This window comes from Mchenga conophoros, linkage group LG3, assembly GCF_057382185.1.
Source record: "Mchenga conophoros isolate Kocher_MC1m ecotype Shallow Benthic linkage group LG3, M_conophoros_male_GT1.1, whole genome shotgun sequence".
Taxonomy (NCBI): domain Eukaryota; kingdom Metazoa; phylum Chordata; class Actinopteri; order Cichliformes; family Cichlidae; genus Mchenga; species Mchenga conophoros.
This window is the reverse complement of record NC_140528.1, coordinates 25307293-25331022: the sequence shown is the minus strand read 5'-3', so window position 1 is coordinate 25331022 and position 23730 is coordinate 25307293. Positions and strand designations below refer to the sequence as shown.

General features: G+C 36.5%; 2 protein-coding genes across 2 annotated transcripts; both read left to right on the top strand.

Moving 5' to 3' along the window:
• Positions 1-3805: 3805 nt before the first annotated feature.
• Positions 3806-8927, top strand: LOC146577829 (secretory phospholipase A2 receptor-like). The gene is made up of 5 exons (XM_085255409.1): positions 3806-3841; positions 6788-6897; positions 7281-7667; positions 7816-8166; positions 8292-8927. Coding segments are annotated over exons 1-5 (1197 nt in total). The 5' UTR covers positions 3806-3839; the 3' UTR covers positions 8639-8927.
• Positions 8928-19047: 10120 nt separating this feature from the next.
• Positions 19048-23730, top strand: LOC146577828 (C-type mannose receptor 2-like). The gene is made up of 5 exons (XM_085255422.1): positions 19048-19096; positions 20825-20865; positions 21244-21642; positions 21784-22134; positions 22319-23730. Exons 1-5 carry the CDS (start codon positions 19053-19055, stop codon positions 22663-22665), a joined length of 1182 nt encoding a protein of 393 aa, XP_085111548.1. The 5' UTR covers positions 19048-19052; the 3' UTR covers positions 22666-23730.

The following is a 23730-nucleotide window of genomic DNA, read 5'->3' as shown; positions in this document are numbered from 1 at the left end:
CGGTTTTGACAAAGTCACAGAATCCAGTATACTGCTGATCGATGTATAGCTGCGTTAATTACTTGCCTGCAGGTGGCTGCAAGGAGTGACTGATGACTATTAAGGCCTTTCAGCATGAAATAGTGCATTTATAAATGTATATAAATATAAATGTTTTCTGTAATTTGTTGAATAATTGTGTGAGTCAGCGTATAAAATAAGTAAAATGTTAAATACCTGCTAGACTGAAAAAAGTCTGCTCTGATGATAACCAGGGTGCAGAGGAATGATCAGGAAAGCAAAATAAATCTGTGGTTTTGTATTAACTGTGAGTGCTGAATGAGGTGTAATAATGTGAGACTGCACAGTTTATCTGAAAACTATTGATGACAAAGTGAATTTTACTTATTTACAGAAGACCTTTGGGTAGAGCAGGACAAAGAACAAGTAAGAAGGCTCGTCACATCCCAGACATGAATTGCTCATTTCTCCTCTGTCAGGTGCCCACTCATCTTTAGATATTCAATCTCTGTGTTTACATAAAATCCATGTTATCTAGCCAGGCCCTATGATCCTCTCCATCTCCAACCATTGTCTTGATCCTGGTGAGTAGCTGAAAAATTTCACCAGCTTCCTCAGTCGCCTTGGTATCCGCCCCTGGGCAGGGCCGTCAGATCTTCAATAGCTCCACTTGCCTGGAGGTGATTTGAGGTAATCAGGCTGGAGAGATTTAAGGCCTATGCTGACGTTCCTCCTCGGCCAGTTTGTCAACTACTTTATTTTTGTAGCCAGCTTTAATGTTCAATGTTCTGTTTGCCAAGTCCCACTTTTACCTCCAAATTAAGCTCATGTCTTGGACCTTGAGTAATCTACCTTTCCTCTGAAAATCTCTCCATGCCTCACCTGCCTGCCCTTCTTCCATCACACTCCCTACGGAAATCAAGTCAGCCAACTCACACTGTCTAACTCACCTGGACTCACGCCGCCTCTCCCTCCAAGCATCTTTCACTCTGCCTGCGAGTAAGCTTCAAATACATCTGTGATCACCTTCTCTAGGGCTCATTTTTTGTCACTATTCAAACACTGCTCAACTCTCTCCTCAGTGTGATCACAGAACGTAACCAGCCACGCTCCAGTTACTCTTCCAAGCCCAATTTTCCCCACTCAGCCCCCACGACCACGTTAACATGCTACGCCAAGCCTCTGTTACATTCTGAGCTTTGTTGTGTTCAGTTACAGACAAATATTGACTTGTGCTAGTACAATAAAACACATTGTTAAAACTTTCTCGCCACCTCTGCTCTGGGTTTCTGCATTTGGGTTCAGTTTTGGTACCGGCCTTCTGCCCCTGTGACAACCATTTGCCCACTTTTAATTAAGGCAAAGGTTTTTTCATTTTATGTCTTCATTTAATACTAGTTTACAATCGCATTTTTACTATATCATACACCTTAAAATTCAGACACTCAGAGATGAGTGTGTCCTGTGCTGTCAGTCACACAAACACACATACACTTATATATATATACGTCTTACAAAATCGTTCTATTTCATTGGACTGAATTTTAAAATCCAAAAATGACTCATAAAGTAAAAGGTAGTGATGGTCTGTCGGCTCATGTGTGGAAAAAAAATAAACAATCAGCACACTGCTTCAGAAACACTTTGCAGGGGCTTGGGTCGTCTGAGCAGAGTCACGTGATCAGCGACGTCCGACGCTTTATTCAGCACTCTACTGCTTTAATACCTGATCCATTGGTTTATAACAAATTGAATCATTGGTGGGATTTGTGCTGTGTTTTTGTGATTTTGTGCGAGAGGGAGCGAGCTAATTGTGTGTAAGATAATTAGAGACATCTAATAGGCTCTGCCTATTCCCGAATAAAACCATTTCATCAGCAATTTTGCTCCCTGGTCTGAAATCTACATAAGAAATAAACAATACATATATGTGTATAATTATAGAAGTTATTTTATTATATATAAACATACCTGTCCACTGGTTAATTACATAATCACATGAAGGAAGGGGCTTCATGGCACAAGCAATCTCCCAAACTATTATAAGTCCATGTTCAACATTGTTAATATAGTAGAGAACACACAATGGCACATGTTTCAACAAGGGTGGTTTATTCATCTAAAGGATTTATTATGAAAATAGACATAACACAACCCCCTCCCCCTCCAAAAATAAATAAAAAATACACGTTCAAAGCACCATATCAGCCTGATATCAATCTAAGTTGTATATTCAAGCTGCTCTTTATATTATGGGCCATCAGAGGTCACCAAAGAGGACTGTTTTGACAAGTAATGAACTGTTTTTCTATACATGTTTCAGAAAGCTTAATGTGGCCATGACTACTAAAAGCCTTACCGTTACGCCTATCCATTGAATAGATAGTTTCCATTAAACACAACAAGTGGAGGCTACACACTGATGATGTCACGACAATAAAACAATAAAGAGAGCACAATCATTCATGATCAAGCAACAATAATTTGAATTGGGAAAATGTTCCTTCTCAAGTTCTGTTTCCAGTGTTCACATTGACTATGACAGTCAAACAGTGCCATCTAGTGGCTATACAGGTAAAGTATACAGCAGAGTAAACGTGTATTACATTTCTAATGCGACTACAGATTTGACTCTTACACTTTATCTACAGCAAATACACATAACACACAACACTAATGTTATTTTACAGATATCTACTACAGACCACCACAGCGTCTTTAAAGGTTTAGAAGGAAACAATGGAAGTCTAATGAATGCTGATGTAGAAGCCAACAGACAGTTTATTCTCTATGCTTCATGCACATTTGCTGCTGTGAGAGAGGTCAGGAGAGAGCAGTCAGATTGTTGGAGCTGACTGAAAATCGAACAGGACTTTTTGGGACTGTGCTGAAACATGTTTAACTGTGAGGCTGATATGGTCAGGGTTATTGTACTGAACTAAAACTATAATCAAAACCTGGAATTGAAAAAAAAAAAAAAAACTAAAATAAAAATAAAAACTGACATTTGAAAAAAATAAATAAAACTTATTGAAACAATTTTATAAAAAAATAGAAAAATTATCTATCCATACACACATTTTCTCCCACTTGTTTCCACTTATTTCTCACTTGCACTTCCTACTTGGGTGTGCAGGCTAGAGTCGAGGCGACAGGCAGATTACATCATATCTGAGTATTGAATTATGTCTCCATAATTTAGATTTCTTTATAAAAATACTTTGTACATAGTAAAATATAAGATGTATAAATAAAATTGAATTTATGGAATTGAATGTACGTGTACATTTTCATGGGTTTTGATCTTCTTTTAATGCCAATCATTTTATTTTATGTCCTTGACGTCTCTGCATTTCATAGGGAACCAGTCCTATATTGTATTTTTGAATCTGCCATTTCTGTGCTGTAAGAGACACTTAGTTTTATGTGTTTCGTTTTCAGTTTTGAGTTTAGTATTTACTGTTCTTACCTCCTTTGTGTCATCGTGTCTCATCATTTAACAGAAAACTCTAACAGTGTCACTGAACATTGAATTTAACCTGGAGCATTGAACTATAAATGGGAAAGATTTATGTGTAGTTATACATTTTCTTTCCTCTTCCTGCTCTTGCTCGTTCGATATTCAACAGTGATTGTTATATTTCTGTTTTCCACATGATTACATAAAATCCCTGTTTCATATCTGATATACACACTGGATCATTCTGCTGGAATATTTCAATATTCAAATCCTGACCTTTGGCAAACAAGATCTCTGTGTTAGTGTCGCATACAACCTGCTTTTGACAGCAGTCTTTACGAACACACTGAGGAGAGACATCAAGGAGAGAACTAACCAGATGTAAGTTTAAACTTTCTTAAGTAATATGCACAGATCGAGTGTAGATGATGTCATTACTCAGCATTTCTGACAGTGTTTCTATTTTTTGGTCTTAATATGATTCAAACATTAAAATTAATGAATTTATATTCTTTGACCACATATAAAAACTAAAATATTTTACATGAGTAATTTCTTTAGTACAACTGAGCATTTATATTTATATTTTTCCACTACCCTCATCTAATATGGACGACTAAAAAAGCTAAAATTTAGGACTGATTGTGGATAAAGTTTCACTCATGATTAGCACAAAAACACAGGATCAGAAAAAATCACAAAGGGAGTCTGCACTGCTTTAACAAAAAAGAAAAAAACAAAAAAAGAACTTTTCAAAGGATTATCTTTATATTTAACCATCATGTGTAAGTATGAAAAACTGAAATATTACAGGAACATTAAACTGGCATTTGGCACTAATTTACGAACATTTAGCTGCAGCTCTTTTCTATTCTTTCCCTCTGTCCTCCTCCTTTCTTTATTTCTATGTTATGCTGGGCGGCTTATGTACTGTAATGTGTGGAGAGACTTTAAAGTATTTCAGTTATTTTATATTACCTCTATTATAAATGCCTTATCAAATAAAAACAGGGCCTAATTTGGGAAAAAAAATAGATTAAAATAAATATGTTTCTGTGTTGATCATTTTGATTGTGGTTGTTACCAAACTGTCTCTGTCAGCTCAAATATATCTGATATAAAAGATGCTGTGGAGTTTATTTCTATTTATTCTGACTGGTGGTTCATGCTCCATGGCCCCAGTTCTACTTTTGTAACACTTCTGGAGTTGTTACAGTAAACTAGGACCAGTTAGGTTCAACTACTAGAGTAGTAATGAGTGTAGCGTGTAATAAAGACCACATACCTGATAATAAGTTTAAATTGCCGGCTTGTTATTTTGTAAAGACAGTTGACACACACACTACATAACACAGTGGTTTGGGAACCACTGTGAACAACCTGATTGGGTGTGGCTGGTCACAGGAGTCACGCTGCAGTGTGCCCTTTCACAATAAGACTCTGAACACATATTTTAGCCATTTAACCGGAATTAACATAAAAACACCATGAATTAGCAAGTTTTTAACCTTTTAATATGTTTTTAAACAAATGAAATCCTATACCATGAATTATATCATTGCTGATGTTTTAAAATGAATTTTTTAACCATTATGATCTATTTATTGACTATTTATCACCTGTAATGTATTTCTTATGACTGTTTTTACTAACAGGCTATGTTAACCAGGGTTCCACTTTATTCATTTTTTTTTAACGTATCAGCTCTATTTCAGCTGGTTTCATGAAAACATTTGGACTACTGAGACTATTTATGAATCTTGTGGCTCATTTATGGCCCCATTTGATGAATTGAGTTCATGATTTATCAGATTGCTGACAATCAGATTGCCTTAATTAGCAAAATTATTGAAAGCAATGTCTTCAGTTGTAGGTCAGTGCTGCTTGTTTATGTGTGCTGAACATTACACAGACCTGAGTGTTTGACAGGACAGACATGATCAGACTTTGTAACTACACACAGAATCAAGGAGAAGCCTGGATTGGACTGTACAACAACAACAACAGCAAATACTGTAATGTAGCATCACATCTCTTGGTGTGTGCTTTTATATAGCAGTTCAACAAAAGCAGATTGCACCTGGTGTGTGTTTACAGAAAACAGAAGTTCAACTAATATTCACAGTTTTTCAGACAAATTAGGTAAAAAATAAAAAATGAAGTGTGATAACCTGACAGTATCAAAGTCTATATGCACAATGAGAGTCACCTTTTCATTGAGCATGATATTTGTTTCCCACTCACGGCACAGGATGTGTTTACAACTAAAAGCAGAAGTAGACTTAGAATCTCATCTAATTTGCATCAATACACAAATGTATTAAAATTACTCAAGTTTTGAAAACAGACACTTTTTATATAATAAAATTTGGTGTAATCAGAAATACTTGGAAATAAACATAAGCAGCCTCTCACACAAACAGCTGGAATAAGCTCCAGGCTGAGTTGGACAAGTGGTTAAGAGGATGGATGGTAACATTATATATTATGAGCACTGTTTATGTTTTTGATTCAATAATCTTCAATTAGTTGATCGGCTGTAGCTGAGTAACTGAAAGTGGTCAAACCTAGAGTTTAAGTTATTGTTATAAACATCATATTATGTCATGGGGGTCATCTCTATGGGGCTGATAACATCCAGAGCAAGTGTATATAAAGTATTATTGTACCTAGACAGACTTGTTTGCTGAGTAAAAAGTTACTTTTATGTGGAGTTTGGATTAAAAATGAGTAGATATCTTACTAGCTGCAGCTGAAGCTGTGATATATTCTCATTATTGAGTAGATCAAGTTCTCCCTGTGCCTCACACCCAGTTTAAGATGATGGATGAAGTTATTGAGCAACACAAATAAGGACAACATGTTTATATGCCTTTTGTTGATCTACGTATTTTATATTCTTTACATTATTTACATTTGATCTTTTACATTGTGTATAATGTCTATTGATTCTATTGTTTATTTTAATATTTGTGTACAGCTCTTTGTGACTGCCTGTCTGTGAAAAGCACTTAAATAAATAAACTTTACCTTCTTACTTACTTATATGTTCTTGCTTCTTGGACAGCTAGCAGTGCAGTGCTTTTTTGCCATGTTTTCCTGATTGCTCATAAACATCTTTGAATTGTATTTGTAAATGACTCCTTTCAATTCAATTCAATCATTCTTTCAGCGAAAATAGTCACACGCTCGTATTTTAATATTCAAATCCTGACCAGGACAAAAAGAGCTCTCTTTACTGTAGAGAATAAATTATAACATGTAAGTTTACCTGTGATATTTCCTATCATCATATATTAATCAATTTTTTTCTTTCCTGACATAAAGGGTCCATCGAAGAAGTTTGGTTCAAATCTTTGTTTCCTTGAGCAATAAAACATCACTTTCATCTGTCAGATCAAAGATGCAGTGGCGTCTGTATCTGCTTATTCTGATGGGTAAGTGGATTGTTTCACCAAATGTACTGTTTTTAATCTAAAGTATCTACAGATTAATGATAATTCATTAAAGATTTGCAATATTTCTACCAATACATCCACTGAATATAGATCCATCTTTATCAAGCAAAGCTTTTATCCATCATCTAATTTTGATATGATGATGGGATGATTAGTTTCTTGTATCAGCACTTTTTTTTTCTTTTGCTGTTTATAAGTCAGTCTGTCTTCTTGACATGTTAGCTGGATAATAATCATTTTACTGAAGAAGCTCCTGGAAAGGAATTCAACCATATGTTTGACTGATTTATTTGACAGTTTCAACCTGTAATGTTTGATTTCTTCATTCAGACTTTTATGTATATCATATTTCTGTATTTCAGGTCAGTGTTGCCTCTTTACATGCCGCCTGTATGAGTACCACTTTATTAAAGAAAACAAGAGCTGGTATGAAGCACAGAGATACTGCAGAGAGAAATATACAGACCTGGCCAAAGTGTTTGACATGACAGACATGAGCAGACTCCGTAACTCCACACAGAATCAAAGAGAAGCCTGGATTGGACTGAACAACAACACAGGTGGAAACAGGACGTGGCGTTGGTCTCTGCCAGGAGTGGAATACATTCATAATGACAGCAGCTGGAATCTGAAAGGAAGAACTACTAGAGAACTGCCTGGAAACTGTGGGAGGAAAAGATACGATAATGGAGATAAAAAGCTGGCAGATGTTTCATGTGATTTTACAACGTGGTTCATCTGCTACGATGGTGAGGAGATAATTTTAAATGATATTATAATATTGTGATTTGAAAACATAAAGAAATCAAATAATTGTGATTTCAGAAAAACTATGTAGAGTTTCAGGAGGCAAATAATTGAAGGATTTCATTGTGTTTTATTCTGTTGGTTTTACAGGAATGAAGAAAGACAATAAAACATTGCATTTGATTGAAACATCTATGAACTGGACAGAGGCTCAGAGCTACTGCAGATACCATCACACTGACTTGGCCAGTGGACTCGATCAGGTAGATGGAGAAGAAATGAAGGCCCTGTTCATTGGCCGTAGCATGAGTGTGTGGATGGGTCTGTTCAGAGACAGCTGGAGGTGGTCAGATGGGAGTAATTCCTCTTTCAGATACTGGGATATGCAGTTATTCAATGATGAACAAAGCAACAAGAAATGTGCTATGACTCTGTTAAACAGATCAGGAAAATGGAGCTCTGATGAATGTGACAAAGAAAAACCCTTCTTCTGTTATGATGGTGAGTTTGTACAAATGTTTTTCTCTGTTTTCCAAAATGAAATCCCGCTGTCATTACTGAGAAGATTACTGATGATGTGTTTGTGTAGTTATTGTTGTCTGTTGTACATTTTGTTTTTATAGCAGATAAATTGATCCTGATCAAAGAAAACAAGACCTGGAAGGAGGCCTTGAATTACTGTGAAAACAACTACAAGGGGCTGGTTTCTATCACCAACCCTGAGGTGCAGGGATGGGTCCAGGAAACAGCCAAGGATGCTGACAGTCCCTATGTTTGGATCGGACTGAGCTACAGATGCACTCTGGGATTATGGTTGTGGGTCAGTGACTACGTAGTCTGCTATGACAAGTGGGCCACAGAGGGGAAGACTGAAGGGTGTGACATGTCTGCAGGCGTGGACAGAGGAGGACAGCATGAGTGGTTCAGTCGCAGGAATAATGAGACGTATAATTTCATTTGTTCTAAACAGTAAGTTTTAAACTTAAACTTAGTTAGTGATGCTTATATATAACAAAGTTATTAGACAAGCAGATGGATAAATAGCCACAAATGTAAAGACTGTTGAACTCTTGACAAATGTCAGGCTCAGTCACTATGGTTGCAAGTCACTCTGAAACCCTGATAATCAATAAAACATCTTTACTGATTTATATTAATATGTCCATATAAAATAAAGAATGCACTTCAATTCCATAACCTGGTAAAAGAAATATATTGTGTATGTATATAGTGTTTTTACTGATGTAAACACAACAATACTGATGCTGACATTTTTTAATTTAAAATTAATTAATTTAAAATTTCACACATATATATATATATGTATATACTATTATATTTATTTGTGCTTTTCAAAGATTTGCATGTCTGTGAATTCAAAATCTGCCATCAAGGAAATGATAGAGTTTAATGTATAATGTTATGTTCCATGTTTACTGTGGATCAATGCAACCTAGCGGACATTTAAAGACACAGAATAGTTTGTTGCAGGTGAATGAAATGCAGACAAAAACACTACAATGATAAAAAATACTGTAAAAGCAGAGTGATTGTTGAAATACTCTGAAATGTAAATACTGCTAAATTAAAAGGAAAATATAAATTAACAAAAGAGGAAGTGATGTGGACGTGAAGACACATCATTGGGTAGAAAGGTCTGTCATGGTTCCCGAGTCTTTGACTGTCTTTAGATTTTCTCTACGTTTGTGTTTTTGCTGAACTTTGGATTATGGTTGTGTTTTCTGGGTTGTTGATATTTAACTTCCTGTTATTTCCTTTTTATTTTCTTTATAAATGATACAAATGTCTTTGAGATTATTTGATGTCTTTAATTCTGAGCTTCTGTTCAAAGATCTTCAGATTCTTTCTGTGTTTTGTGGGTTTATGACGTCCTCGTGGTTTTAGGTTTGTTGATCTCCTTTTGTGCTCCATTCTGTTCCTTCAGTCTCATGTTTGTCTTCTGTCTCTGTCAACTTCATATCTTTGAGTCTTGGTGTCAGTGTTTTATTTCCTCTTTTATTCTGATGTTCTGTTGTGACTCGTGTTTTGGGTTTTCGTTCTACTTCCCCTGTCTCATCCTCTGTCATTAGTTTCAGCTGTCCTGACCTGTTTCCTCTCCTCTCATTATCTGCTGTGTATTATTGTCTCAGTCTCTCCTTGTCCTTTGTTTCGTGCTCTCGCATAACTGTGTTTCTCCTCCTTTGTGGTTGTTTTGGAAGAGTTATTGTTTTGAATTGTCTGTGCCTGATCTGTGGTGGTTTTGTATCTTGTAGAAGTTCATCATTAAAGATGCTTAAGTTTATATCAGTTTCCCGAGTCCTGCATTTGGGTCCACATCCTGTCTGCCACACAGTTTTTGATAAAGTCACAGAATCCAGAGTACTGCTGATTGATCTACATCTGCATTTGCATTATATGTTAGCCTGTAGTTGGCAATAAATAGTGCCTTTGATGACTATTTACCCCTTATGGCATGGCTATTCAACTAAAAGGTTAGTTGGGACAGATTTTCAAACCGAGGACTTTATCTGGGCCAGATATTTTTTTTGCAGCCAGTAAGCAGCAGATCATGATCAATTTCAAACCCACACAACTGTATTGAAAAACAAGTAATTTTTTATTCAAACCTTCTTTTTTTTTGCACATTTCAAATAATAACAAAAAACATGAATCCTGTCAGCTACAGTCAGGAGAAATCGCTACAGTCCAAGTTGGGATTTCTTTGAATATGATTGTGTTTTAGATAAAGCAAGTGTCTTGTAGTGGAAAGAGAAAAATTATGCGGGACATTCCTAAAGGGAAAAAAATCCCACAAACCTTAAAGTGCACTTGAAAAGCTCGGACAAGAAGGCTAACCTAGCTTACCTTGAGAAGGTAAGGGAGCACACTCAACCCTCATCCCCAGAAACAGAAGCTAACCCCAGGCAAGGCAGCGTGATGCATCCTGAGACAACTCCACAAAAAACATTAATGCAGTGCTTCCAGCAGCGACCTGATGGCTGCTGGTTGGTCAATTCGCAGGAACATCACAAGCGAGAGGAAGCGTTAGAGAAGATGTTTATTGAGACTGGGATATCTACACAACTGTGTGAGTCAGTTGCCTTCAAAAAGTTTAGCAATCCACTTGAACAAAAATTATGAACACCCGGTGTTGCAAGAATTAGTAGTCTCATTGGGGCCAAGATATATCGTTTATAGTTGCCTGGTATCAGTGGTTGTTCATCTGCCCTAATTTTATTTTATTTTTTTAAAGAACCCAGAGGTGGGAATGTGAGTTGTCTGTCTCTGCTTGTTAGCCCTGTGACAGACAGGCGACCTGTCCAGGGTGCAGGGTATGGTAGCTGGAATAGCAACATACCCACGGATAAGCAGAAGAGCATGACTGGTATGATGAAACTGGGATTTTGTTGCACTTAATTATTGCAAAAACGACTAAAACTATAACTGAAACTAATCAAAACTAAACTGAAACTAAGGATTTTCAAAAACTAAAAACTAAAAACTAAACTAAACTAGCAAACAAATGGTAAAAACTAATTAAAACTGATATAAAATTGAAAATCTGAAGTCAAAACTAAATAAAAATAAAAACTAATGAAAATTGCAAAACTATTAAAACCCTGAACGGGCAACCTTGCGGTTACAGATGAGCTTCCCAACCCCCTGAGCCACGGTCGCCCCTGCTGCTAGACTGAAAAAAGTCTGCTCTGATGATGACCAGGCTGCAAATGAAATGATCAGAAAACCAAAATAGATCTTTGGGCTTGTATCAACTGTGAGTGCTGAGTGTGATGTAATAACGTGGGAAATGTTCTGTTAGACTGCACAGCATATCTGAAAACTATTGGTGACGAAGTGAATTTTACTTATTTAGAGAAGACCTTTGGGTAGACCAGAAGAAAGAAGGAGTAAGTAGACTGACACTTCCTACATGCAGTGAAGCAGAACAGCTTTAAGATTATAAATGTTTTGGGGTTTTTTTTGTTTTTTTCACAAAAAAAAAAAAAAGTTAGTTCTTGTTGTCGCGTTGTTAACATTGGTTCCCCTCTCGTGCTGTGTTTTCTCTCGTGAGTTATATTCTTGGATTTCTCAGTTTAGTTTCTTATTGTTTTGTATTCCTTCCAAGCCTGCATTAAAGCAGAGTTTTTGAGTTCAAAAAAAAAAAAAAAAAAGATTATAAATGGGTGTGGGTCACACTCAGCCAAGATTTCGGGTGAGCTCATTGTGAATCCTAGCCCCACCCTATCATGTGATTTCCTGAGGTCAGATGGCCCAGGATGTGAGTGGGCGTTAAGGCGTCTGGGAAGGGATCTCAAAACTGGATTATAGATGGCAGAGAGTTGGTGTCATAAACCCCGCCTCTGTTCAAAGATGGTCGCTCACAGTGGACATAGATGGCTTCTTTCACTCCTCTTTCAAACCATCTGTCCTCTCTGTCCAAAATGTGAACATTGGCATGTTCGAAAGAGTGACCTTTGACCTTTAGATGCAGATGGACCCGTGGAGGTGGCTCTTTTATGCTGTGCCATGTGTTTATGAAGTAGCTGTTTGGTCTCTCCAATGTAGAGGTCTGGGCATTCCTCGCTACACTGTACAGCGTACACTAAATTGTTGAGTTTGTCTTTAGGATGAACCAGTTTTTCTTTGAGTGTGTTGCTGGTTCTGAAGTAAACTGGAGAGTCACGCGTAGAGAAAACTCTCCTGGCTCAAAGAAAATTAATTTTAGCAAAATGCCTTTTAAACCAGCGACACAGAATACTTTTTCATCAAAATTGTTTGTCAATCATACTCTACTTAATACACGATCACATTCTTACTGAATCCTATAGCTTAAATGTCAGAGAGTCAGAGATCAGTGTGTCCTGTGTGATCTCATCCACTCACAAAAAACCCCCTCATACACACTAGGTTTATTTTTCCTTTGAAGCAGGCTAACCCCCTGACAGCCTCCAATTTCAGCCCGCCTCCTTTATCTCCCCTTCATAGAGAATGGCTCAAATCATTACCAAACAGCTACTGCCACTAGTCAGGTCCACTCAAGTCAGTTGGCAGCTGGACTTGAGTGGACTGCCAAATGGCTGTGACATATATCTTACACAAAACACAAAAGGATGCAATAATTGATATGGAAAATAATGCCAAGCCAATGTTTACTGGGAGAGTCTCCCAATTATTCCACACATTCTACAATATCTCTGTCTCTGCTAACATATTGATCAAACATATTGATCAAATTTATATTTTCATTCATTTTTTCAAGAAAGAATAAAGTCACCAGCAAAAGCACACAAAGAACAGAGTGATTTAGGCTCTATAAATCACATGTAACACTGGAGGTTGAGCCTTTCACTTCACATCTGGCCGGAGAGATCTCAGTCTCCATGGCACTGCCTGACAGTCTGTGTGCCTTACACAAACATAGTTAGAATTTCACTGAGCATGATATTTGTTTCCACAGCACAGAATTTGTTTATGAGCAAAAGCAGAAGTAGAGTTAGATACTCAGTCTAGCGTGCCTCGATACACAAATGTATTCAAATGACTAAAATGTTGAAAGCAGAGACTTTATCCTAGTCATCCAACAGTCCTGCATCATTTCACTAAGCATAAATTATGGAGGGCCAGGGGTGACAAAATGAATTCATTAAATATGCTAGTAAATAATTAATTGAATGTTTCATTCATTCGTTTAAATTGAAATTAATTAAATAAATATTTCAGTAATGACTTTTTGTCCATTGGTTTAATTTAAAACATGTAATAAATTATTTATGTATTTATTAACTTATTTATTTATTGTCCAGTTTATTAACTCATTCACTGCCATTGACGTCTATAGACGTCAATTACGTTTTTCAATGGGAGGGGCTAGAATACAACCTCGGGCAGCTTGTCAGTGAATTTTATTTTTTCATATATTTGTAAATAAATTGTTTTGATAAAACATAACCTTTCTCAGTGTTATTTCTGTTTTATAGAAGTGAAGAACTATTTTATATGTTAGAGGTGTCACAAAGCAAGAAATATTAGTGTCAAAGGCACTTTTCTGCTTGAAATGTATTTTTCACAAAAAGCTCGTTTTCTCCCTTTTTTTGGTCAAAACAGGCATTTTTGGTGGAACCCACCTCTCTTCTACAGATGATTACTAAAGAATGGAAAATGGTAGAAACAAGCTTTTTTTTTTTGGATGAAAGAAGAAAGTCTGTTCTTCATTTTGGTAGGTTCAGCGTTTATATGATCATAACACACAGTTTTCTGTGGCTCTTCAAAAATGAGTAAAAATGCTCAAAAACCCTGGCAGTGGGGAGTTACCTGATTTGAAAATGGCTGGCAGTGAATGAGTTAATTAATGATAGGGATAAACTGATCAGATATAAAGTATCGGTATCGGTCTGATCCTGAATTAAATTACTGGATCAGATATTTGAGAGAAAAACAAAAAAGTAATCCGATCCATTAAATATCCCAAAAGCACCTCATAAAACGTGCGACATGGCGTAACCTTAGCAGTTGGAGCAGTATACTTAGATTAAGAGTTCTTTCCAAAATTTTAAATAAAAAGATCAGTATCGCTGAACTGTGAAATATTTTTGGGTGCAGTGCAATTTTCGCATACAAGAATAATAGAATAGCCTCAGTGTTTTGTTTTTTAAAAAGCAGCAAGACATTGAAAAACAGTTTTATTGATTATTAAATGGATCGACTATAGCGGATTCATATCAGTATCGGCAGATGCCCAAATTTATGATATTGGTATCGGATTAACTGTGCCTCACACCCAGTTTAAGATAATGGATGAATGTTTATATGTTCTGGCTTGGTGAACAGCTAGCAGCATAGTGTTTTCTGCCCCTTTTTCCTGTTTACTCATAATGACGCCTTTCATAACTGGAACATACAAATCCCTTCATCAGTGGATCATTCATTCAGGGGAAAGTCACACTCTTGTACTTTGATATTCAAATCCGATAGACTACAAAGAGAGCTCCCTTTTAGTGTATATCAATATTTACTTGAGAGCTGTCTTCATGAAGACATCAAATAGAAAAAAAATGTCTCATGTAATTTTAAAACTTGTAATATAATTTCATGTTTGTGGTACAGAGGTGATGTGTAGAGAATATTTGAGATAGTTTTTCTCTTTGTACTCAGAAAAAAAATATTAGATTTATGTTACGCAACTCTTATTGAAAAGAGGAACTAGCATAAAATGTTTATCAGCTTGTTCATGAGCTGCTGAAATAATAAAAATGAATGATTGTGTCTAGGGCAACACGGTGGTTAGCTCTGTTGCCTCACAGCAGGAAGGCCTTGAGTTCAATTCCACCATCAGGCCAGGGTCTTTCTGTGTGGAGTTTGCATGTTCTTACCGTGTTTGCGTGGGTAGGTTAATTGGAATCTCTAAACTTCCCACAGGTGTGAGTGTCAATGTGTTGTTAATGTGTTGCGACAGACTGGCAACATGTCTCTCATCCTAAGACAGCTGGAATAGGCTCCAGCCCTCCCGCGACCCTCGAAAGGATAGGTGGCAGAGAATGAATGGATGAATTCATATCAAGGAATAATAATGTCCTTGTCCTAATCATGTTTATGAGATGATTAGGTTCTCCTCTTGGATTCACTGAGTCTTCTCATGTCTGACAGTTTTAACCTGTACTGTTTAATTTCTTTAATCAGGCTTTTATGTATGTCATATTTCTGTTTTTCAGGTCAGTGTTGTTGTCAGTGTTGTCCGGTCTGTCAGAGACAGCTGGGGGTGGTCAAATGGGAGTGATTTCTCTTTCAGATACTGGGATGATATAACATGATATACCAAGTTCTGACTGTGGGGTTTCTGAAAAGAACTAAAACGAACGGCTCTGCTATAATTTCTGACATAATGAAGACAGAAAACAGCAGTGACGTTTCTGAACGCCAGTGAAGTTACTGAAGTTGGGCTAGCTGGTATATAATGATGTGCTACATGATCGCTAGCGACACAGCTATGTTAGCATAATATAAACACAGTGAAGATGGAGGCTGAACGCTAACCTTTTTCCACTCAATAAAAGTTAACGTGAGGGTTCCTGATGGTTAGGACCAAACTTCAGCCAGGAGAACGACTCAGATGGTCCGTCCGCAATACCAGGTTAGTCATTAATATACTGCTGCATGGGCTGGGCTGTAGTTACATTGTAAAAACTAAGCTTTAAAATGATTAGTGGTAATAAAAACCGAGAGAGACCGACAGTGATCACTGACTGTTTTAGGGGCTTGTTGAGATTAAATAGAATAAGATACAAAGCATTAAAACATGTTAAAAACACAACAGCCTAATTAAAAGCAGGGTAGTTTGGGCCCGGAAGCAGGTTTCATCACGTCATCACAAAAGATCAGGTGGTGATGTTAACTTGAAGCATTTTCGTGTACAACTTTTGTCTAAGTGCTGAGTGTTGCATTCAGTAAAAATGATAAATAGGAAAGATGTATTTCCATTTTCTTTTCTCTTTATGCTCTAAATAAATTTTTCTTTGTTGATCTATTTCATTGTGGGTTGTTATTCAGCTTGAGTCTGTCTGGACATCCTCCCCACTGGGAGTAACATGATGACGAGTGTTCCTCCTCTCGCATCCACACAGCCGACTGCCTCAAATGTCCCAACAGCTCCATTTGCTCTCTTCCTCTCGATATGCCTGCAAATATGACGAGAAACACCTGCAGTCAGGAGGAGAAGGACAAGTCCTGAATTGGAGGATGAGAGAGAGAACCACAACCACACACACACTATTGACGCTAAATTGTTTGGGTATTTATTTCCTTTTTTTGTCAAGTGCTGATGGGAGTTTTATTTTTGCCTCAGAAATAAAGACAATAAAACACTGTATTTGACTGAAACATTTAAGTGGACACAGTCTCAGACCTACTGCAGAGACAGTCACACTGACCATACTGCTGGACGACACCAGCGAGATGAAGATCTAGATGACCTTCACAGCTGGTGAAGCCAGCACACAAAGATGACCCAAAAAGAAGCAGATTCAAAACAGAGGCTTGGAGTGACATGAACTTTATTTACAAAGACATGATTTAAACGTGAGAGACAAATATTAATAAACATGGGCAGGGGGCTATATACACGGTTGATACAGGAGTATGAGCACAAAAACTATGAACATGAATGAGGGGCTATATACAAGTGTGTGACATAGGTGCTGGGACTAAGAAAAAGACTATATACAAGGACCTGAGAATAACACTATAAATAATAACATGAGCTAGGTAGGCAAAGACATGAACTTGGCAAAAAAAGGAAATCAGAGCTAGAGCATGGGGGCCGAGTGGAATAAGGGACCTGACGAATAAACAGGGATAAGAAAAAGGTGGTAGTGAGAAACATTGTTTACAGGTGCATGAGATGGGGAGGAGTGGCTGCAGAGCTCCGGGTGAGTATCGGAATGATCCTGCTGGAATTCAGAGTTCCAGGAGGTGAAGCAGGGAGGTGAGAGCGAGAATGGAGTCTAGATTCTAATCTATTAACAGTTTAATAGAAGCAGGCTTTACCTGAAGTTTTTTTTTTTTCTTTCAGGAAACAAGTTGAACTAATAATAATAACTTGCCTGACAGTATCATATTAAAGTCCACATGCACAATGAAAGTCTCCTTTTCACTGAGCATGATATTTGTTTCCCACTCACAGCAAAGAATTTCTTTGCAACTAAAAGCAGAAGTGTTAGGTGACGGCTGTGTGCGGACAGGGATAGGACCCAAGATGCAGACTCCAGAGACAAACTTAAACCAAAACAGCTTTAATGCTGAACGCAAACATAACATAACAGGAAAAAACTCAAAATAAACTAACACCGGTGGACTGGCAAACACACAGCAAAATAAACGGTAGATCGCAACACGGACACAAAGAAACACAGGGCTTAAATACACAGAGGGAGCAATCAGGGAATGAGTAACAGGAGGGAAACACAGCTGGGACAAATCAGAACTGACGAGACCAAAGAAGCGTAAAGTGAACACACCGAGATAAGACAGAGACCTTCAACGTAAAACAGGAAACACATAACACAGACTGAACAAAGACACAGACTCACATGCAGGCAGTACAGAGGGAACAGAGACGTGGGACCAGGGCAGACACAGACACTGACTGGACACGGGGATATAGGAACTAAGGTTACACAGAGACGCGAACTAGACAAGGGGATACAGGTGACAGGGGAGACAGAACAACTAGAGAAGACAGACATAAACCAAAGACTAGAAAGTATAAATAATATAATAAACTCAAAAACCCCGGGGTCAATGACCCAGGCATCCTAACAAGAAGTAGAGTTAGAAACTCAGCCTAATTTGCATCAATACACAAATTTATTAACATTACTCAACTTTTGAAACCAGAGACCTTTTATGCATATGAAAGTGTAGGATAATCACAAATGTGTGGAAATAAATGTAACCAGCCTCTCACACAAACAGCTGGAACAACCTCTGAGTCAAACCCAGAGTTAGATTATTGTTATATACACCTTCTTTTTTTTTACTGGCTTATACAGAAGTAAGAAGACGTCTACAGATTGTTGATGCTGTACAGCCAACAATGTGTGTTCAGACAGTTTGTAGTTTATGATTTATACTCATTTGTTAGAGCTGAATAAAAATCTAAGAGGACTTTTTGGAACTTTGCTGAAACAAGTTTAACTGTAAGGTTGATGGAACCAAACTTATTATACTGAACTAAGAGTAAAATTTAAACCTAGATGTGAAAACAATATATAGTTAAGTAGAATAAAAATAAAAACTGGACTTTGAAAAAAATAAGTCAAATACAGTGAAACATTTTATTCGATTAGGAATGCTAAAATAAAATATAGTTTAGTATTGTTTGGAAAAAAAATGATTACAACTTGTCTGACGAGGCAGTGAAAGTACATGCACTCATTTTGCCTCTGCAATGCCGTCCATACAAAACAAGAAAATCCACTCTGGAAACAAACTAAAATTAAACTGAATTCAAAGCAAAAAGTAAAAATGAAATAATCATTTATAAAACTAATTATACAAATCAGAACTATAATAACAGAGTCACTGACAGTTGTATGATGAGGTAAACCTGAAGCATTTTTATGTGCAACTCTAGTCTCACTGTGTTGCATTTATTATCAACTATAAATGGAAAAGATATATTTACATGTTCTTTCTCCTTCCTGCTCTTGCTCGTTTGACAGACAACAGTGCAGTGTTATATTTATGTTTTCAACAGCATCACATCCCCGTTTCATATCTGATATATACACTGGATCCTTCTGGTGAAAATTTTTAATATTCAAATGTTGACCTTTGGGAAATAAGATCTCTGTTTTAGTGTAGCCCATAACATTTACTCGACAGCAGTTTTCATGAACACACTGAGGAGAGACATCAAGGAGAGAACTAACCAGATGTAAGTTTAATTTTGTTTATTTTGTTTTTTTGTCATTTTATCTTTGTACATAAGTACAGGTCGAATGTAGATGATGTCATTACTCAATATTTCTGTTTTTCAGTTTTCTATATGACGCAAATATTTGAATTAATCAATTTATATTTTGCGACCAAATATGAAAAATATTTAACATTAGTAACGTTTCAGTACAGTCGAGCACTGAAATTTTTCCACTACACTCGTCTAGTATAAAAATTATCCAGACTACAAAAGCTAAAATTTGGGACTGATTGTGGGTAAAGGCTCACTCATGATTAGCCCAAAAGATCAATGTCAGGCTGAACCACAACATGCACTTCTTTAACCCAACAAAACTTTTCAAAGGATTATCTTTATATTTAACCATCATGTGTAAGTATTAAAAACTTCACAGTCAATGAAATATAACACACAATATAAAGCACATACAAGTAAATTACTAAATGCATATGAACTTGTGTTTTTCAATGACCTGGCATTGGGCACTAATTTACAAGCATTTAGCTGCAACTCTTCATTCATCTTTCCCTCTGTCCTCCTCCTTTCTTTATTCCTCTACATTACACTGGGCGACTTGTTTAATGTAATATGTGGAGAGCGTTTAAAGTATTTCAGTTCACTTTGTATTATAATAAATTCATGATTTGGAGTTTGTATGAATATGTTTCTGCATTGATCCTTTTGATTGTGGTTTCCATATTTCAGCCTGACATACACTGTTCATGCAGCACATAAGTGTTACCAAACTGGCTCTATGTCAGCTCAAATATGTCTGATATAAAAGATGCTGCGGAGTTTATTAATTATTTATTTTATTTATCAGCTCAATTTCATCTGGTTTAATGAAAACATTTGGACTCCTGACACTCTTTATGAACCCTGTGGCTCAAACAGCACAGCATTCATGAGTTTGAGTTTATGGTTGTCAAACTTCTATCTGATTGATTCAGAACTTATAAAATCTATATAATTTGCACAATGAAAGTCACCTTTTCACTGAGCATGATATTTGTTTCCTACTCACAGCACAGAATTTGTTTACAACTAAAAGCAGAAGTAGAGTTAAAAACGCAGCCTAATTTGTATCAACACACACATTTATTAAAATGACTGAAGTTTGGAAAATGGAGACTTTTTTATATAAAAGTGTAGCGTAATCAGAAATACTTGGAAATAAACATAACCAGCCTCTCACACAAACAGCTGTAATAATCTACAGGCTGGCCTGCACGTCAGAGCAGGATAAGTGGTTAAGAGGATGGATCCATCTTAACATTATATATTATAAGAACTTTATGTTTTTTATGTAATAATCTTCATTTAGTTGATAACCTGTAGCAAGTACCTAAGTAACTGTAAAGTGGGTACTATTGTTATAAACACCTGCTTCATGAGGCTGATAACATCCAAAGCGTGTGTATATTAAACGTTGTTGAACCTGAAAAGACTTGTTTCGTCAAATAAATACTGTCAGTTTGAGAGGTTCGGATTAAAAATGATTAGATGTCTGAGTAACTGCAGCTGAAACAGTGATGTCATGATTCATAATGCTTCACACTATTTTTCCTTATCAGGCTTCTTGTCATATATATTTCCTACCATGATATATTGATCCATCTTTTCTTTCCTGACATAAAGTGTCCATCGAAAAAGCTCTGTTCAAATCTTTGTTTCCTTGAGCAATAAAACATCACTTTCATCTGTCAGATCAAAGATGCAGTGGAGTCTGTTTCTGCTTATTCTGATGGGTAAGTGGATTGTTTCACCCGATGTACTGTTTTAAATTTAAAATGAACAAAGATTAATGTTGGTTCATTAAACATTTGCAATATTTCTACCAATGTATTCACTGAATATAGATTCATGTTTATCTGGCAAATCTTTTCTCCATCATCTAAATTAGTTTCTTGCATCAACACATTTCTTTCAGTTTTTGGGGGTCAGTTTCTTGTTGACATGTCAGCTGTATAAGTATCATTTTAGTGAAGAAGCTCAAAGATATTTAAAATGATTCGACCAAAATGTTTGACAAATCATTGCACTCATTCTCATTTATATGACAGTTTTAACCTGAAAAGTTTAATTTGCTAATCAGATTTTTATTTTATCATATTTCTGTATTTCAGGTCAGTGTTGCTTCTTTACATGCTGCCTGTATGAGTACCACTTTATTGAAGAAAACAAGAGCTGGTATGAAGCACAGAGATACTGCAGAAAGAAATATACAGACCTGGCCAAAGTGTTTGACATGACAGACATGACAGACATGAGCAGACTCCGTAACTCCGCACAGAATCAAGGAGAAGCCTGGATTGGACTGAACAACACAGGTGGAAACAGGACGTGGCGTTGGTCTCTGCCAGGAGTGGAATACATTCATAATGACAGCAGCTGGAATCTGGATGGAAGAACTGATACTGTTAAAGAACCGCCTGGGAACTGTGGGAGGAAAAGATACGATAATGGAGATAAAAAGCTGGTAGATGTTTCATGTAACATTACTATGTGGTTCATCTGCTACGATGGTGAGGAGATGTGAATACTACTAAACGTTATTATAGTATCATGATATTAATAAGTAATCACATAATTGTCATTTCAGAAAAAAGTTTCAGGAGACAAATAATTGAAGGATGTCATTGTGTTTTATTCTGTTGGTTTTACAGGAATGAAGAAAGACAATAAAACATTCCATTTGATTAAAACATCTATGAACTGGACAGAGGCTCAGAGCTACTGCAGATCAAATCACACTGACTTGGCCAGTGGACTCGATCAGGTAGATGGAGAAGAAATGAAGGCCCTGTTTAACAACTATACCTTTAGCGCATGGGTCGGTCTGTTCAGAGACAGCTGGAGGTGGTCAGATGGGAGTGATTTCTCTTTCAGATACTGGGATATGCAGTTATTCAATGATAAACAAAGCAACAAGAAATGTGCTATGACTCTGTTAAACAGATCAGGAAAATGGAGCTCTGATGAATGTGACAAAGAAAAACCCTTCTTCTGTTATGATGGTGAGTTTTACAATGAGTATATTTTTACAATGCTAAAAATACTATCAGTACGAAGTATTTTTTCTACTTATTTTTTGTTTTTCATAATATAAAAAGAAGTAGTGACTGTAAAATAGCCACAGCACTCCTTGCTCTGTCTCCTTTTTTAATACCAATACTCATTGAAGTTATTTATTTTTAACAGATAATTTGATCCTGATCAAAGAAAACAAGACCTGGGAGGAGGCCCTGTATTACTGCAGAGAGAACTACAATGACCTGGTGTCCATTACTAACTCCAATGAACAGAACTGGATCCAGGAGAAAGTCAAGCAGGCCAACTCTACCTACGTATGGCTGGGACTGCGCTACACCTGCACTCTAGGTTTCTGGTTCTGGGTCACTGATGAGGTAGTTGAATATAAAAACTGGGACTCTGACGGAACGACTGATGGCTGTGACATGTCTGGAGCCATGAATAGAGGAAGCCCACATAAGTGGTCCAAACAAGCTGATAATAAAATGTTTAATTTCATCTGTTCTAAGAAGTAAAATCCTCTCTGATTCTTGATCAAAAGGGTTTGCATTTATTTACTTTGTGTTTGGGGTGTGTTGATTTTTAAAACGTTTCTTCAAAAGCATTCTGGGAAATGTGGATTCAAGTAGTTTTGGTGGGAGTTTGTATGGTTTGTACTTTGTACCTCACAATATCTAAAGCTGCTTGAGGCGACTGTTGTTGTAATTTTTTGCTTGGTAAGTAAAAATGGATTGAATCATATTTTTATATTTTTATAAAATATTGCTGGTAGTTTTTTCTTTGTTTGTTTTTAAAAATATAATTTTAGACTTCAAAAATGTTAACTTTTTCACTTCTTTTACTTCAATGTCATTTTTAATAATTCATCTTGGCACTAGCAGCTCAAACCCCAAATTACTGTATTGATTCAGTAATAATTGAGGTAAAACCATAATTACAGTTGAGAAGCTGTAATTGTGATTTACTCGACATGAAAGAAAAGCTAAATATCAAATTGATTACAGATTAAGTAGCTTAAAAGATCCAATTTCATAAGGACTTCCATTTCTACATGGAAACGGTTTTATGTAAATGCTATAATGTATAATATTATGAAGTTTAATATTAGTTAGTATATGTTGCATTAAGGTAAAATCCCAAGGTAAAGTTCCTCATCCTTGTACAGTGCACAGTGGTACCTCACACCTGCTGCTTATTGTCTTCATCAGCTCACTGGTATTTAAGAACCAGCTGATTGCACCAGACTGTGTGCATGAGTGATGAGCAGGCTCTTTCTTCTTCTTGTTCTCTTTCAAATTGCAGTTTTTCTGCTGTGAGCAGTTCAGACTTCCTCTGGTAAAACAAGGCTTTGTGAAGCTCTGAACCTTGTTGAACCACTGTGTGAAAAGATGATTGAAGCTTCAGTTATTACACTCTTGGGGGACATCTACTGGTGACAGTAGTTGTTGTACAGCCAAATGAAGCCTTACAAATGTGATTGAAATATTTTATAAAATTGTAAGAAACAGAAACTTGCAAACATTATTCAAATGTCCTGATTTCATTTGATATGTCTTTGGTGTTTGTATCTCATTTTAAAT

Coding starts and splice junctions, on each gene's coding strand:
- LOC146577829 (XM_085255409.1), top strand. Junction 6,898..7,280: donor GTATCTGCTTATTCTGATGG/GTAAGTGGATTG, acceptor TCTGTATTTCAG/GTCAGTGTTGCCTCTTTACA. Junction 7,668..7,815: donor GTGGTTCATCTGCTACGATG/GTGAGGAGATAA, acceptor TTGGTTTTACAG/GAATGAAGAAAGACAATAAA.
- LOC146577828 (XM_085255422.1), top strand. CDS start 19,053: ATGAACACACTGAGGAGAGACATCAAGGAGAGAACTAACCAGAT. Junction 20,866..21,243: donor GTTTCTGCTTATTCTGATGG/GTAAGTGGATTG, acceptor TCTGTATTTCAG/GTCAGTGTTGCTTCTTTACA. Junction 21,643..21,783: donor GTGGTTCATCTGCTACGATG/GTGAGGAGATGT, acceptor TTGGTTTTACAG/GAATGAAGAAAGACAATAAA.